At 39.7% G+C, this 18,861-nt stretch overlaps 1 protein-coding gene across 1 annotated transcript; it reads left to right on the plus strand.

Moving 5' to 3' along the window:
* Window positions 1–5,501: 5,501 nt before the first annotated feature.
* On the plus strand, window positions 5,502–18,384 carry Glipr1l2 (GLIPR1 like 2). Its single transcript, XM_051176280.1, has 6 exons — window positions 5,502–5,735; window positions 13,665–13,768; window positions 16,082–16,167; window positions 18,006–18,032; window positions 18,113–18,156; window positions 18,241–18,384. The coding sequence occupies exons 1-6, from the start codon at window positions 5,502–5,504 to the stop codon at window positions 18,382–18,384; spliced, it is 639 nt and encodes a 212-aa protein (XP_051032237.1).
* Window positions 18,385–18,861: the final 477 nt, after the last annotated feature.

The raw sequence follows: 18,861 nt of genomic DNA on the forward strand, positions 1-18,861 counted from the left end.
TCTTCTCTATGACAAACCCAATTTGGTCATGAAGTTACCTTAGTAAATAACTAGATACTTATGAATATTTCTTTAATTTTTGCCATATAGCTCTCCATCTTCCTTCCTCTTTCTATGACTCTGACTTCTAGTTTGTAACAGCTACCAAAGAGACTGGAAGTTAGGGTCTTACTTCTAGAATTATGTTCTGGCATGACACTATTGCTAGACAACATTGTAAAGACTTTAAGTCCAATAAAGTTTGAAAGTTTTTTTATTTTTAAGTTCAAACATCTTCTACAACTTGATTTAAAGCCTAGAAAAACCAATCAATATTTTTCATTTATGTAGCTTTTCTTTCATTAAAACTTAAAAAAATATACATAAGAGTACACATACAAACATTTCAGTTATTTTTTTCTTTTTGAAATTAAATTGAGTGTTAAATTGTTGTTTTTTTTTTTTTTTTTTGGACAGACCTCTTGACTGAGAGAGCAACGCAGCCTCGAGCATGCCATCTACTCATGCTAGGTTTTATTCTTCACAGAATATTTTGATTATTATTTCTATTCAGAAAAAAATTTATAAATGCTACAATAAAGATTATTTTCTGACTAATTGGAGCTCAAGTCCTGTTTAGTTCTCCATTACATTTTCTACATTCTTGTTTGAAATTTAAATTTAGTGTCTACTTTTCAATTAAAAAAGGATATATATATATATATATATGTATATATATCATACATATGTATAAATAGACATTAGTAAAGAAATTGGGAAGCAGTGGACTAAGGTTAAGATTGTGTTTTTATTTTTAATGTTGTTTGCTAATAATGCATATGGATGTATGTCTGTGTGTGGGTGTGTGCACATGTGAAGACCAAAGTTCAGATCCTCAGCATCCATGGGTGGCAGTCCTCCTCATCCCATCATGTGGGAGGTAGAGAAAAAAGATAAGGCTGGCTAGCTAAGTTTCAATCATCAAGCTATTAGTTTAACTGAGAGACCCTGCTGTAAGGAGTATGGTTTTTCTGCCCGCTGCCTGGTCTTGTCCCGCCGCCACGCCAGCCCCAATTAACACACTGAGACTCTGTATTTGATATAATTCTGTTGGCCAGTTACTTGTTTCTTATCGGCTAGCTCTTTCTTAAGTATTAACCCATTTCTATGTATTTCCACGTGGTCTTACCAGCAAAAGGCGGCTGGTGGTTCTGCCTCCTCCAGACTCTCCATCTTGGCTCCTCCTTACCACTTCCTCTTTCCTCCTTCTCTCCTAGTCCCTCCTTTCCTATTGGCCAATACAACCCTGCCTCAGTATAGAAGGTAGAGAGCAATACAGGAAGACATCCCATGTTGGGCTAACATGCACCACACACGTACACCAAAAGAAAATGGGAAAGATTGAGAAAAAGAGTCAACAAAGTTGAAGCAGAGAAGAAAATCGTACCTTTGTATATTTTTAGATTTAGTCCTTGTTTTTCCTCATTAAATGAACATAAAAATATATTTTAAGTTTTCTAGTTTTCATAAAATTTTAATAGCCAAATCAAACTCCTTCCAGAGGAAACAGAAAATCTGAATAAGCAAATGCTTATTAAATAAATTGAAGGAATTATCAACTAGTTTCCCAAACAAAAAGCATCAAGCCCAGATAAATTCACTAGTAAAATTTAACAAATGCTGAAGAGTGCTATTATACATAGGCAGAAGCAGCTAAATCTCTGAGTTTGAAGCCAGCCTGGTCTACAGAGTGAGTTCCAGGACAGCCAGGGCTACACAGTGAGACTCTGTCCTGGAAAACAAATGAACAAAAAAAGGAATGCTTTTGTAACAGTGATCTACTATCATTGGTAGAAGACAAAAAGAAAAGGAACTACTTCCCAACTCAGTCTATTAGGCAATGAATCTTTGCACACAACACCAAAGGCATGATCTGTGACAGAAAGAGCTGAGATAAGCTGTACCTCACTGAAATTAAAAAGACCCCTAAATTTCTGACAAAAGCAGGAAGAAGACAAAATACTTTTAAATCATACCTGATAAGTGACAGTTTTCCAAGATACATAAACTCGGAAATTAATGCTAAACTGGTAGAAAAAAATGAATGGGCCCAAGTCCTTAGCCACAACAACAACAACAACAATAAAAGCATATAAAAAGGTATTCTATGTCCTAAATCATCAGGAAAAGGAAGACTAAACGTAGCAGATCCACACACCTATTAAAATCTCCAGAACCTGTCAACACCAAGTGTGAACGCAGCAGAAATTCTCATCCAACCCTTGAGGGAAGGCAAAGGGTACACAGAGGAAAACAGTCTGCCCGTTTCCTATAAAACTGATCATAGAGACCTGTAAGCTGGCTTGTCAGGTCAAAAGCATCTCCTGCACAAGCCTGCTGACCTGAATGAACTCCATCCAGTACACATGAGAGTGGAAAGGGAGAAAAGACACCTCAGAGTTGTTCTCTGACCTATACATGCGTGCCTGTGCCGTGACACAAGTGTTCAAACGCACAGACACATAAACAGCAATGATTATGAATAATTACGATAATAACAATATAACAATAATAAACAATCCTGAGCACACTGCTGCCACAGGATCAATATGCATGTTCCTTTGCATTGCCTGCAACAGTTGTAAATAATTTCCATACAAAAATCTTCAAACATATGTTGGTAGCAGCATTGTTCATACCTGCCCAAACTTGGAAGCAACAGTATATCATTTCTTCAATGGATAAAGGAATACATTTTTTGCACTGAGAAAATGGAATATAACCATGTTAAAATAAAAAAAAAAGCTATCAAACCATTAAAAGACATGGAAGGAATTTTAGGGTAACCCTTCGAGAAAGGTGTCATGTGATCTGCTTTCATGTTGCATGACTTCAACTGTACAACATTCTTGAAAAGACAAATTGTGAAAAGAATGTTTGTAGTGAAATATTTACTCCTTATTTCTCCACAATAGGTGTTTGCCAAGATGCTGGAGTAAAGGAGATATGGATGGTATGGATAAATAATCTGAGCATAGAAAGTGCTCTGTATAACACTAAAATTATTAATTTTAAGGGTGTGTAATGTGTAATGATGCATCATTATACATTTGTCCAAATACACGGAAGTACTGCCTCCATCATGAACCTTAATGTGAACTGTGCAATCTGGACAGTACATGCCACCATGAGCTCATCAAGTGTAACAAATAATACAGTCTAGTGTATTTGTTTTGTTTTGTTTTGGTAGTACACGGAGGATAGTTAATGAAAGTGGGGTTGGGGAGGGTTTTTCATTTTATTGCTTTGAGATACAGACTCACTATGTAGCCCGAACTGGTCTGAACTTGCTGTGTAGCCCATACCACTCTAAACTTCATCATTCCCCTTCCTTAGACTGCTGAGTCATGGCACTGTAGGAACATACCATCACCATAACGGAGAAAGCTTCACGTTTTTGAAAGGACAGAGAAGATCACATGAGACATATCTGTATTTCTCCACCTATAAATTGCCTCTTCGTTTTGTTTTGTTTTGAAACGGGATTTCTCTGTGTTGCTTTGGAGCCTGTCCTGGAACTAGCTCTGTAAACCAGGCTGGCCTTGAACTCGCAGAGATGCACCTCCCTCTGCCTCAAGAGTGCTGGGATTAAAAGCATGCACCACCAATGCCCTCTTAAAGAGTCTATCTTTTGTTAAAGAAATATCTAAGTAAAAATTACCTTCAAGATTTTGTAACATGAATAATAAAAATCCAGAGACAGAGATTGGGGTTCAAGCTGATGATCAGAAAAGCAAGCAACTGTCCACTAGCTCTTACCTCTGCCTCAGGCTAAAAGGGCTGTCCTGTCCTCATGAATCCTCAATAAAATGCTGACTGCACTGCTCTCCACCAAGCCTCACACTGAAATCCTATGCTTTCCATGTCTGGAAACTAAACCTCACATGAGACCCTTTGCTGTCTCTTTTATACCCATTAAATCCTGGGATTAAAGGTGTGAGCTCTGATTCACTCTCGTATAGTCAAGACCAGGGTGGTCTTGAACTCACAGAGATCTGCCTGCCTCTGCCTCTCAAGTGCTGGGGTTAAAGGCTTGTGATCCCAAGTACTGAAATCACCTTTGTGTGAGCTTTTTCTCTTTTAGACTGCATCAATTTCATATATCTCAGTGTGGCCTTGAACTAATAGATATCCGTCTGTCACTATCTCCCAAGTCCTGGGATTTAATTTGTGAATCAAATACTGCCTGGCTCTGTGGCTGTGGCTAGTTATATTTTGATCTCCAGTGGCTTTATTAAATCACAAATAATATAAATCACAAATAATATATCAGCACAAGATTTAATGGCACGATTGCTTTAGACAAATTATTTGACACCCCCCCACACACAATGATTTTCCATCTGTTTGAGGAGATACAAATAAGTATTTCATAAAGTTATCTTCTGACTGAGTTCATATTTTCAAACTATTTAAAATAGCGATAGACAAATTTGCTAAGATAAATTTGCTAAGATAGATTTGTTTCTACCGTGCTCAGCTTTTATAGAAATCTGGGCTCTAACATGTTTGAAGTATAAAGAAACATTTATCGAGACAAGTGAGATGTCCAGTAATAACACAAGCTGCCCAGGCAGTTTATCAGGCATATCATCACCATTTTACATTAGAAAATATGCCTGATAAACTGCCCCCATGCAAGTCTCAAAATATCTTCCAAATACAAAGTTGCCTTATTCGCAGTTGAGAGAAAGGGCTAAGTCTTGTCTACTGGTCCTTCTCAATCATGTAATATGTTGCCTCATTATATGCACTGAAAGAATAAGGCACCATTGAAATCATCTTGTGCAGGCTAACTGCTTTTCTTCACGTGAATCAAAGATAATTTTTAACAATTCTCTCCCTCCCCCCCTCTCCCTCTCTCTCTCTCTCTCTCTCTCTCTCTCTCTCTCTCTATATATATATATATATATATATATATATATATATATATATGACTTAAAGAGAATCTTCTGTCCCTAACAGAGACAATGGTAAATAAACCCACAACTCAATAGGTAACAAAAATAAAAAACAATAAATAAATAAGTAAATAAATAAAAGTGAGCAGGAAGCTGGTCACTAATACAGGAAGAATGACTGAATTCCCCCTTGCATAGTTACAATGTATCTCAGACTTGTTAAGCGTTCAACACTTGGGGCACAAACTAAGGTTACTACATCAGTAAATGAAGACACACCTTTCAGTGTCAAAAATCAACTCTAGATAATGCTCAATTATCTAGAGAAGAAAAGAAAAAACAAAACAAAAAAAAAAAAAAAAAAAAAAAACCACCACGTACTCGTTTAACTCAAGCCTGACTTGGGTCAGTGAGCAGATGTGTACCATGATTGCTTTTCCTCCCCGCCCTCTTCTCGCCCCTCCTTCTCTTCCCACCTAAGAGCCTTCTGCCTACCCGTAGATTGGCAGGTCACGGGGGCGGGCCCGCGCATGTGCACTGGCTTGTCCTTGCTGAGGGACCATGAAGGCTTGCCTGCCTTGGCCTGTGGTTAGGGGTGCTCAGCCGCATCCCCGGACGCTAGGGCGTGTGCTGAAGCTGTGGCTGTGTGAGCTGTGGCTCCTCCTGACGGGCCCTGGCTTGAATGTCAACCCCCTGCCTCACGAAGAGGATGTGGACTTCATCAATGAGTACGTGAATCTCCACAATGAGCTGCGAGGCTCCGTCTTCCCCCAAGGGTCTAACCTGCGCTTCATGGTGAGGCCCGGAGGATGCTTCCCAAACCTCCCACCACCCGGGACACTTCTCAGCGTGGGGAAACGCGGAGAAAACACACGTACTTGGGGTTTAAAATGCATATGTGACCACTGCCGCTCTGATACAGGATCGGTTGCACGGTTTTCCGTAGGACCGAGTGGGGGTGCAAATTTTATGGGACGCCAATTTAGAAGCTGTATTTTAATGCAACTTGTTTGTTTGTTTGTTTGTTTCGGGGTTTTGTTTATTTATTTTTTCCAAGCATTAAGAGTCAATGCAACCTTATCAATGGCCAGTCAACTAACAATATTGAACTAAGAGAGAATCCTTGGATCTGAATTAGGTGAAAGTGAGGCACTCGGGGCAGTACAAATACAAAGTCAGAGATCCTTTTCAGTTAAAATTTTGGATTTTTTTTCCCCATTGTAAATGTTTTCACATTAATTCTACCAAAACAAACAAACAAACAAAAACTTGTTTATTAGGCTTTTTGTTTGTTTGTTTTTGCTTTGCTTTTCCGTTTCTTTCCTTGTGTTTTTAGGGGTTTTGTTTGTCTGTTTTTATCACTGCATTGAATTTTGCTCCCGAGGGCTTGTCTTAGCCCCCTTGTTAGATAGATAGCTTGGTGTTACCAGGGTCAGAAGACTGGAGGGCTGGGGGACGCTACCATAATCAGCAGCTTCTAAAGTCAAGGGCTGCAGTCAGAGGAACCGGACCTGAGACATATCTAGCCTTGGGAGGAGATGTGACTCCTGAAGTGCTCAAATGGTCATTAAGTGGGTACTATCTAAACTCATTTCCAAGGACACAATATGAAAAAGGAAAGGATGTTTCCAACTCCTGGCTGCCAGTCTAAATAGGCTTCTCAAACATCTGAGTAGGAAGATTGTCCTTAGGAAAGCTATTTGTTTTAAAGACTAGAGGTCAATAAAGCCTGTCTAAAAGGTAGATTGGTACAATGGTCAATGGTTCCTTTGGCATTTTTGGCATTTTTTTGCCCACCCTCTGTCTTGAACACAGCCTGGCAGCTCTCCCTGTGTTCTGCACTTACGAGGTGTCTGTCTCTCAGAATCTTTTTCATGGAAACTATAAGGATGGAGAAGCCAAGGGTTTGGAAGGAGTGTCCTGAGACTCCAACACCCTAATACAGACCCATATTTTGCTGTCTCTTGAAAAACTACCATATTTCTTTTCCTGTTTCTGTTCAACATCAACTATTTCCTTGCTGCTTGGGAGATACCATGATAGTCATTAAAAATGATTGCAAAAATCCCTATTAACCAATTAAGCACTCCTAGTTTACATTATAAATTACACAAGTCTGCCCTCACACAGATGTACTTTCTGTCAACAAAAATTTTTGAAGAATGTTAACAGTATAAAATTTTTTAAGTAAAAATTTGAAATGTAGCAGTTACTATTGTTAAAGACTCTGGGAAATGAAGCAAATACCAGCAACAGGCAAGTGTTACGTTTCTACATCTTAAATATTTTCTGTAGATCAGGCTGACCTCGAACTCACAGAGATCCACCTGCCTCTGCCTCCTAGGTGCTGGGATTAAAGGCATGAGCCACTGACGCCCGGCTCATCTTTAATATTTTCAATCATTTGCTAAATTGATTATGAAGAGGGGTTTTTAAAAATTTTGAAAAATCCTTTCTTAGGTTTAATTTTTTATTTTATAAGTGTGTGTGTGCGTGCACACGTGTACACGTGCAAGCTGTGACAAGCATGTGGCTTTCAGAGGACAACTTGCAGAGTTTGTTCTGTCCTGCTTTGTGGGCTCTGGGGATGGAACTCAGCTGCAGAGCCATCTCTTAGGGCCTAATGCTACCTTCCGAAATGCTGATTCCATTGTTTGCCTTCTCTGTCCTTGCAGAGTCAGTAAGTCATTATTTTTCCTCATATAATCTTCTTTGCTGATGGGTGTTTTTGTTTGTTTGTTTTTGTTGTTTTCTTCCCCAGCCAGCGTTTTATTTCCTACTCCTTGTTACTGTCTCGACAAGTTTAACATGAGTAAACACTGGTTTCTAGCACAACCTTTGCAAGCTCTGTTTGTGATCTCCGAATCGTAAGCTATTTAAATAAAAAAGAGTAGAAAGCCCTAGACCTGCAAGCCTGCATCATGTAATTTAAAATTTTGAAATGATACATTTTAGGCTTAGCGTAAGTTTACTTGTTTTACGCTAAATAAAAGCTGGTGTGAGTTGTGTCTCACTATTTTCTTCCTTCCTCTTCCCCTTCCTTTGCCCTTTCTCCAGTGCTTTGCTTTGGGTCCCTTACCCAGAAAGAGGAAGAGAACACAGTAGAGGGAGACAGGCTCAGAGCAAGTCCAAGGTGGGAAGGAGTGTGTGGGAGAGGAGAATCTATGGAGGCCTTCTGTCATTGTCTAACATGCTGAGGGAGTCCGTGCAAGTGTCATACAGGGAAATTGAACCACACAAAGAGATAAGAATGAAAACCGTTGCAGATTGACCTTGTCAACCTTGATCAGACTCCAGGTAGTCTAATCACAGGCAGTGTGTTTACTCCCAGTATAATTTGGGAGACGTTTCCTGGCGCACAAGGAAGCTTAATTACATTGAATTCAACTCAGTATACATGTCATTTCTTCCAAGATATAGATAGGTTCAGGGTCTGGCTTGGTCTCAGTCATATAGGTAGCATAGAGGTCATTGGGTTAATAGTCAACTCAATCCTAGCTAAGGGAGCTTGGGAGAGCCTCTGGCTTTAAGGGTCACTTAGATTACTATCCACCTTGGGTTTTGGCTGTAAGAGCTTGATGCAGCCTGGCCCAACAGATAATGCAGATCACCAGGCTGTTTGTTAACCACTGCCAACTCTCGGTTTTCTGGATGGAAGAACAGGTTTGTCATCTTTCCCATTGGAAAGACATTCCGTGTACTTAACATTCCTATGCCCCCAACAGGTTGCCTATCTGTTTATAGTAAAAGTCTTAAACCTGGAGAGATGCCTCAGCTTAAGAACACTGGCTGCTCTTGCAGAGGACCTGGGTTTGGTTCCCAGCCCTCGCAGTCTACTGTAACCCAAGTTCTAAGGAGCTCTAAGATCCCCTTGTGGCTTCTGTGGGCATCATACATGCAGGTGGTGCACATGTGTGTATGCGGGCGAAACATGTAAAAATAAATAAACATTAGTAAAATGTCTTAAAACTTTGGTGAGGTCTACTCTTTTTCCTTCATCCATATGCTTTTGGTACTGCCTTAGAAAAAGCATTACCAAATCCAAATCTATTAAGTTTTCCCTTATATTTTTCTTAAACTGTTGTTACAACAACAATAAAAAACAAAACATAATTTCAAGTCTTACATCTAGGACTTTGATCTATCTATTTGTGATTGCTTTTTGTCCATTAATTGATCTTGGCAGCCTGTGTAGGAACCACGTTCATGTGTGAGTTTAGGAATTTATTTCAGAGCTCTTTATCTCATTCCAGTCTGCCAAGCCCTCTTCACAGTTTGTTTTCTTTCGGGACTTTATTTTGTTTTATGTTATTTTTTTAATTCTATTCAGTGTCCCTTAAGAGTCTATTGGAATAGCTTTTGGTGGGGGTCATACTACTTTACAGAATATTTTGTGTAGTGAGGGCACCTCAATGTTAATTAAGTCTCTCAGTCCCTGGCCATAGATACCGGTCTTTTCATTAGTCCTTTTTTGATTTTCTTTAGCAATATTCTATGGTTTTAAAAAAAAGTTCAGTTTGGTTAAGGTTATTGTAGCATGAATAATAAAAACCCAGAGACAGATACTGGGGGTCAAGCTGAAGATCAGAAAAGCAAAGAGCAGCCAAGCCACTAGAGAGTTCTTCCCTCTACTAAGGCTCAGATCAAAGAGGGGCTGATCCTGCCCTCAGCGAGCGTGACTGCAGACTGCAATGCTCTCCACCAAACCTCAGACTGCCCTGAGACTGCACTGAGCTCCTCCCTTACATTACTCCCTAGTGCTGGGATTAAAGGCATGCCATCCCAAATGCTGGGATTAAAGGTGTGAGCTCTGTTTCTTTTCTAGACTGATTCACTCCCATGTAGACCAGGGTGGCCTTGAACTCACAGAGAGCCATCTTCCTCTGTCTCAGGAGTGCTGGGATTAAAGGTGTGGGCTACCACTGCCTGTCCTCTATGGTTAACTAGTGGCTTTGGTGTGTGGTTAACTAGTGGTTAACTAGTGGCTTAGTGTGTGTGTGTGTGTGTGTGTGTGTGTGTGTGTGTGTGTCTAACTAGTGGCTCAGCTCTGCATTCTTATCTTCAGGCAAGCTTTATTTGTTCGATTACAAACAAAATATCACTACAGGTTATTATTACTTTTTTAATGTTATGGTGGAACTCTGTGCCCAATTTTTCTGTTCAGATAGTTCATTGTTAGTGTCTATAAATGCAAGTAATTGGGCATGCTAATGTTGTGACCTGTTTACTCAAATCTTATTTCTAAATTTCCTGCTTTCAAAAATACATCCTGTAATATTCTCTCTGTCAGGGTATGAATGATAAGTTCCAGATTTCTATATCCAGGACAACCTTCACTTCTCAGTAAAGCCTTTGTTGTGTGCTATATGTGTGTTTATACATGTGTGCAGTTGTGTGTGTGTGTGTGTGTGTGTGCGCGCACGCGCGCACACACGCATATTTATTTGTAAGTATATAGAGCCCAGAGGAGGTCACCCAGTGTCTTCTTCTGATGCTTTTGACCTTATTCTTTTGAGACAGCATCTGTCACCAAGCTCAAAGTTTGTTCTGCTGTGCTGACAGCCAGTGAATGGCAATAGGAAAATAACTTGAAAGGATGCCTATTTTTTTTTTAAATGTTTAAATGTCTTTCTAAAAAAATAATAATAATAATAATTTCCAAAACCTTTTTGATAACATTTTTACCTTAAAACTATGGCAGGTTAAGTCTTAGCTTTCCATCTATGATTGTCAGCTTGAGCACTCTGTAAAGTAAGGAATACTTGTGAAATGATGGTCTGTGTGTGAACAGTAAGAAGGGAATGTAGGATACACGGTGCTTGGAAAATAACTCTCAGCCCACTATGTTATGCTCAAAGATAAATCATGATTTTTCTCTAAAGTAAACTGGTTGCTAAAGATGAGAAAGGAGATTTTGAGGTAAGAACTTAATGAATATAGAAAGTTGTCTGAAAGGTTGTGGGAAAGGAATTTCACATGATTCTGTAAGTAGATTGCAATTGGATGCATTTATTGGGAAGTTTTATGAGGAAATTTACATGTCAAAAGAGCTTAACACAGCTGTAGTGTGTGTGTGTGTGCGTGCGTGCCTGCGCATGCTTGTGAGTGTGTGTGTGTTCGTGTGTGCGCGCACATGTGTGTATATGTGCACGTGTGTCATGCTTGTGTGTGAGCCCAGAAGTGCATGGCCAAACGGAATCCAGGAGAGGGTGTCAGGTGTCCGTCTCTCCACCTTACTCCTGTAGGACAAGATTTCTCCTGGAATCTAGTGCCCTGTTCCAGCTTGAATGGCAGCCAGGAAGTCCTAGCAAGCCTCCTGTCTCTGCCTTCTTGGTGCTGGGAATTTGACAACATAAAGACCAAATGTACATTGACCTCGTTTTGTATCTGAAAAAAAAAATTCTATATAAAATTAATAGTTATTAGATGGATATTTCAGTTTATAGGCACAAAAGACAGAACATTAAACATGTGTATTCTGATCAAACTGCTGTATGTTGTATTATGTAATCCTTAAAAGGCTATATGAAATAGTATTAGAATGATTAGTTTAATCTTTCACTTGAATATTTCAGTTACAGACAAATTCACAGGCTTTTGTCTTAGGAAGAGGTCACATTATTTTTTGATGACCTGGAAAAAAGTTTTTATTACAAATATTGCTTAGAAAACAAGGAGGTGGGATAATTCAAGGTTGGTCTAGTTCTTCCCAAAATAGTAAACATCAAGAAAGTAATCTAGAACATTAAAGCAACATTATTTTTAATTATTTTGTTTTCTCTGATTTTTTTTTATTTTTGTGCATTTCAGACTTGGGATGTAGCTTTATCACGTACTGCTAGAGCATGGGGGAAAAAATGTATGAATCAGCATAATATTTATTTAGACAAAGGGCATGGGTCCCACCCTGTATTTACTGATATTGGCGAAAACATGTGGATTGGTCCTGAACATGAATTTACTGCAAGTATCGCTATCAGAAGCTGGCATGAAGAAAGGAAAAATTACAATTTTCACAATGACACTTGCTTTGAAGAGGACTGTTCTCATTATATTCAGGTATCTGATTTGTATGTTGTTATTTAAATTAGTAGATTTCTTAATTGCTTTACCTAGTTTTCCATTTTAAATTTATAAGCTCAAATTATAAATTTACTCCCTAGATAAGATACAAATTTTAATCCTCTCTATGTCTTTAAATGCCCACCATTCCATCCTTTCTGTGAGTCACACAAGAAATAACCATTGTCTGCATACCTCCAGATCAAGGGGGTTGTTCTGAAACTAGTACACGATAGAAACAGTAGGAAGACTCTTAAAGAAAATGACTTACAAATTACTGACCGTGAGCAAGCATAAAAGGTGTCCTAATTCCCCATATATTAGTAGGTAGACTATATAACTAGTTGGCTGACTTCTAGTGTTATTTCCACCACCCGTGCCCAGCACTCCAGGAATTCTCAGCCACCTTTAATTTTCTGTACTCACCTTTATTATTTTAGACAGTAACTGAAGTGGCAGAGGCCTTGTGTTTTTACCTATTCCGGAAACATGACCCTGATTAGCTTCTCCAATAAGTGTTTATGACAGAAATCAGAGGTTTTGAATGAACATGAATTTATTTAAGAGATGACCGCTTCAATCAGCTATCACATTTCATGTAAAACATGATTTTGAAATTTCTTCATGGTTTTGAACTGCACTCTTTGTACTCTAGAAAATGAATTCTCCACATCTTCACAGGGTTTTTGATCAGTCCTTTTCATCAGTTTTCCCCCCCCCCCCTTCCACATAGCCCGGCTAGACTCCTTGCTGTGATCTCTACCCCACTCATGTCACTGTATTGTTTCTCTTCTGTGATTCAAGTCACCAAGGCACCCTTGTTCCTGGTTTTGGACCTGCTACACCCTGCTCAACTCCTGTGTTTTATTATTTTATTTTGTTAGATTTGCAGTAGTAGGAATAGGTCCCAGGGCCTCACACATGTTTCTTGACAAATGGTCTGCCCTTAGATTTTTGTCTCTGCTCTTTAATATATCGCTATATTGCTTTAAGAATTGAAATTTTAAAACAACAAGTTTGTTAAAAACTGGATAGGAGACAGGAATGACTCCCCTTCCCAAAAGAAGGCCTTTTTCCTCACTTGAAATTTTACTTATACTGAGATCACACATAGACTTTCTGGAATGTCTCTCGCTATTCAAGTCTCTTTTTCCCCCCCTGTAATTCAGGGTCCACTTACCTCCTCTAGGTCTTTCTTAATGAAAAGCCCATACTTGGCTTAGTTTTGTGATCCAGCTTCCTCTGCAAGAGGAGAGATAGATGCTGTTGTCATTGCTACACTTGCATCTTGCTTGTTCCCTGCCTCTTACTCCTCTTTTCTCCCTTCTACTAGCAACTTCCACTTTTTACAAAACTTTCCCTCTTCTTTCTCTAATCTTTCTTCCTTGCTGCCAAAGACTGAAACCGTCCAGTTTAACCAGGCGGAGGCAAACCATCTCATCAGATGAGATGCCTGCTGCCTCCGCATTGTCCCTCTTCTGTGTTTTCCATTATATGAAACTATGGCAACGCTGACGTACATACATGGCCTTGCCTGGGTATAACACAAGTTTTGATAGCCCTTGAATTTCTTGGTTAAAGGTCCTGTGTGAATAGAATATAGTATATGTGACACAAATACTTCTATATAGATTTTACATTTCTTTGGCATGCTTATTTCAGCTTGTTTGGGACAGCTCCTACAAAGTTGGTTGTGCTGTGACTCCATGTTCAAGTGTTGGAAATGTCAAACACGCAGCACTTTTCATATGCAATTATGCACCAGGGTGAGTGATTCTAAAGCAGTAAACAACACTGAAATAAAATAAGAATACTTCAACGTGAAATCTGAAAATTATTCTCTGACCTCCACAGGCACACCATGGCATCCCCGTGTGTGTGTGTGTGTGTGTGTGTGTGTGTGTGTGTGTGTGTGTGTGTGTGTTTGTGTGTGTGTGTGTGTGAGAGAGAGAGGGAGAGAGAGAGAGAGAGAGAGCACATAAATAATTTAATTTTTGAAATCCTCTGAAGTTGTGTGAATGTAACACAGCTGAGAAGTGGGTAGCTCTGGTTAGAGGTTGGGGTGAAGAGTAGTTGGTAAATAGACCAAACAGAAAAACAATAGCATGGTAAAGCTTCTGGAATTGATTCTAGGGACTGGCATAGTCATTGGCAGGTCATAAACAATTGACTACCATGATCTCATTTATGCTTTATAAAGAACGGTTTTTTGTAAGACTACTCTGTAGAGTGTGGCTACAGAGAGAAAGCACATGCAATCAGGGCATCCCCTTAGTGCCGACATACCCAGTGGTGTCTGAAGAGGGTCGTAGCATATGGGCTGACTTCCTAATGCTGCACAGTTAAATATCACAAACACGGTGCTTATGAAGAGCATCCACTTACTATCAAGACTCATGACTTCAGCCACATAATGGGGGCATCAAAAATCAAAATCAGTGTGTCCACTACAATGGGGTAAACTCATTTCCAAAATCATTCAGGCTGTTACCAAGAATTCAATTCCATGAAGCTGTGGGGCTCGGGTTCCCATTTGCTTCCCAAATGTCGGCCAAGCATTTCTCTGATTTGCTACAAGCTCTGTGTTCCTTAATACACCCTCCCCCCCCCCACACACACCATTGGGTAAGCTAAGGCAAAGCCTCATACTTCAAATGTTTGATTTCTCTGCTGTAATCAACCAAAGAAAACTCTGCTTTTAAAACATACTAGTGATTATCTCAAGCTTACTTTGTTCTGTATGAGAGAATCATTAATAAAATCCATAATATTCAATGGCCCAGGACTTACAGACTTACATATACAGAGGTAGAGGATCTTGTGGTTTGTTTTTAGCAATCTTTTATACACATATTTGTAGTGACTCTTTGGAAATTTCATACACTGTATCTTGTTCACATTTACTTCCACAGCAGACCTCTCCCCCCCCCCATCTACCCCCCCCAGCCCATGTCTTTTGTTTGTTTTTAGAAAAAACTATCTCATAGCAGATGTCCTGTCTTTCTACTCCCTTTCTTTGAAGTTCCCTGAGCCTTTAGCTAGAGGTTGTGTTGTAAAGGTATTAACTGGGGGCAGGAAACCCTCAGTCAATTGACTTCTGCATTTGGACCATTTGTGACCTTCCGTAATGGTGTCTATATTAGGGTTCTCTAGGGTTCTCTAGAACAATAGAACTTACAGGATATATATATATATATATATATATATATATATATATATATAGTTTGTTGGAATGACTTAAAGGTTATAGTGAGTCCAGCTAATCCATCAATGACTGGCTGTGAACAGAAGTCCAAGAATCCAGTAGTTGCTCAGTCACAAGGTTGAATCTTTCAACTGGTCTTCAGTCGATGCTAGGATCGATCCCAAAGCAGGCTCTTGAGCCAGTGACAAAATGGACATGCTAGCATGGACAGGGCAAGCATGCAAAAAGCAAGTTCCCTCTTTTCATGTCCAGCAGAAGGTGTGGCCCAGATTAAAAGTGTGTCTCCCACCCAAGGATCCACATCAAAGGTGTATGTCTTCCTACCTCAGGGTGGATTCACCCACTTAGAACCAAGCAAAAAGTCTCTCGCAGGTGTGCCTTCCATTTCTGGATTGTAGTTCATTCCAGATGGAGTCAAGTTGACCACCATGGACAACCATACTGCCTAGAGAAGCTTTGTCAGCGAGAGTGCAAACAGCACTTACCTGTGTCTAGAAGGATGAGTGTGCTGACTGCAGTTAAAGATTCAACAGGTTTAGGCAGTCTCTGGGTTCCATGGTCTCACCAGCCATAGGTAGATGGCTCAGGATACAGTCCAGGCATGAATTTCTTCCTGTCAGTCAGGGCTTTAGCCCAATTAGGTGGCTGTTGCTGGATAAAGAAGTTGGTTCCATAGCAGCATTGTGAACAGAGCTGCAATCAACATTAACATGAAATATCTTTACATATAGCCACTCATAGATCATCCTCTTAAAGTAGTTAAATGTGGAAACATCACTTAATTGACGTAAATCGATAACGTAATTAACACGCATCTAATGAATATTAAATACCATAGAAACTGAGCGTTTTCTTACTTTCTGCTTTTTTCTAGAGGAACTCAGATGAGGAGGCCTTATCAGGCAGGGGCATTTTGTACCCGGTGTCGCTCTGATGACAAGTGCACAGATCTTCTATGCAGTAAGATAAAATAAATCTGTAAGATGTAAGACAGTAAGAAAGCAAGGTGGTTGGCACTGGCCTTATTGTGCTGTTAATAGTGATCCCGACTCCGATGCTTTCCCTACAGAGTCACCTGTAGGTATCCTCCACACTGCAGACCCTTCTCTGCCCTCCTTGGCCCTCCTATTGCTCCCCTAGGAAAATAAAAGGATCTCAGAATTAAGGAACTAACAGTTAATCTCTGAGAGAACTTCACAACTGACTCCTTAAATAGTGTGTAGCTTGACAATGGGAGAAAAATATGTAGATTTGTGTTTTCATATCTGTTATATCCAGGGGCCGAAACTGAGGCTTAAGAGCTGATAGACATGGGTTTTAGAGAGGGTTCAATGGTCAGGAAGCTCAAACCCATGAGTTACTCCAGTTCTATGAGACATAACACCTGGCCTCCACAGGCACATGCATGTATGCGTGCATGCATGTGTATCACATGTAAGCACACACATAAACTAAAATCTTTATTTCAAAAGCAGATAATCAACATATCTATAAACAAATTTAAATTTGATTAAATGTTTAATCAGATACAAATATAAAAAAAGAATGCAATAAATGTAAACTAATGGTGACACGTGAAGATGGGCGACATGGCTGCTTCTACTAAATGATCCTTAAACGCAATACCCATGCAGCAGGAAGGGCACCTGCATGCCATGTAGAGAAGGGTTTTTGTTCTTTGAAAGATGCTCTGGTACAGGAGTCACCACATAAAGTACGAAGGACCAAAAACAAAATGCTGAAATGACATCACAGGTGCAACGGAGTTCAGGTCATCTCCAGGGAGCCTAAGAAATAAATTCTAAATTTCAGCGCAGAAACAGTATCAGTGCATGACAAAGCCCTTATTGCCAGTGCGCCTTCCACACATGTCCACTCATTTATACTGTCTCAGTGGAAGTCAATGATGATCGGCTTAGAAAGGGTGCAGATCCAGATTGGGGGGGGGGGGGACAGGTGGGAAGGAACCAGGAAGAGAAGAGGGAGGACAAACTGTAGTCAGGGTGCATTATGTGAGAGAAGAATCTACTTTCAATAAAAGAAAAGACAGTGACTATCTGACCCCTGACCCTCCCTACCCAGTTGAACAGCTGAAAAGAAATGTGTCTCCTTTCAAATGTAATTATCTCATTGGTGGAAAAAAAAAAAACAGCTAAAATCAACGAATCCCAGATGGTCGACTTCATCTTGCTGTTTAAGAAATGAAAATGAACCAAAACTAAGAATTGCATGAGAAATAAGTAAGCCCATATTAGTCTGGAGTAAGGCAAACGGAGGAAGATGGGGGAGCTGGGGCTCTCCGCCTCCCTGTAGAGTGGGAAGGGTCTTTTGAGGGCAGAATTGGAGTGCATAGCTAAGGGACAGCGTGCTTTTGGAGACGTCATCAGTGCTAGAACCCTTAGCCCTGCATGTCTCTAGCCAACCAGGCTGGCTTCTACTGAAAAGAATATTGCAGGCTTATGTTTGGCTACTAGCCTAGCTGGAACAGGACATCAAAAACTTGAGTGGTTCTCAACCTCCGTGACGCTGAGGCCCTTTAATACAGCTCCTCATGTTGTTTTGACCCCCATCCATAAAATTAATTTCATTGCTGCCTCATAACTGTAATTTGGCTGCTGTTATGGATCATAATGCAAATATCTGATATGCAGGATATCTGATCTGCAACCCCAGGTTGAAAACCACTGCCCTAGATTCTAAGAGAATGAAGAATGGTAGCAGTACTAATGGGAAAATTCTTACAGAGGTAGAAAAAAATATATATGTATTTCTTTATAGTCTTTTATTTTTCTTTCTAGGCAATGCAGATCGTGACCAAGCTACATGTATGTATCATTGTCCTTTATTTCTTAAACAAACTATTTTATGGAATCTAGCTCTCTTCAATTGCTTCTTTAATTTACAGATTACCAGTTCTGGTATCCACGTTGGGAAGTGCCCCGCCCACTTGTGTGTGATCCTCTATGCTTATTTATCCTTTTCCTGAGAGTAGCATGTTTTTTGCTCTCTGTCATCATTGTTTTGATAATGCAGTCTCAATTTCCAGATATCTCAGCAGAAAGGCAGATGTTTTCTGAGGGAAAAGTATTTTCAACAGAGGAGGAAATGAGAACGGAGGAGGAAGCGGAGGAGAAAGAAGAGACTATTGAGGAAGGAGAGAAAGAAGATGAAGGTTAGGGCAAAGGCAACCTAACAGAGACCAAAGCCCAATAGGAAAAAATCCCAACGTGTTGAAAAGTACAATGCTAAACTTTAAGAAGAAAGCATACAAACCTCGGTTGTGGGTTTTTTCAACACTTATTTAACAAATTTAAATTGGAAAACAAAAACCGTGTGAGTACAAAGCTTGCTTCATACAGAAAACATTAAGCTCTTACAGACACAGAGAACAGATAATAGAAACAGCCACAACAACACAAGGTTGACTCAAGAGTCCCTTGTGGTATCTGGTAAAAGAAGGACTATTTGTATTTCCATCTCTCCGTGTAGCCCTTTTTATATGCAGTAACAAGTATCTGAAGTATTCAGTTAAATGAAATTGTCCACGTGAGATGCTTAGGACCATTACAAGTTTAGAATAGCCATTTGATAAATATTACCTTGTTTTATTATTACTATTATAGTTATCAGTAGTGACTGTATGTGATATTTCCA

The sequence above is a fragment of the Phodopus roborovskii genome, unplaced genomic scaffold (genome assembly GCF_943737965.1).
Source record: "Phodopus roborovskii unplaced genomic scaffold, PHOROB, whole genome shotgun sequence".
Lineage (NCBI taxonomy): Eukaryota > Metazoa > Chordata > Mammalia > Rodentia > Cricetidae > Phodopus > Phodopus roborovskii.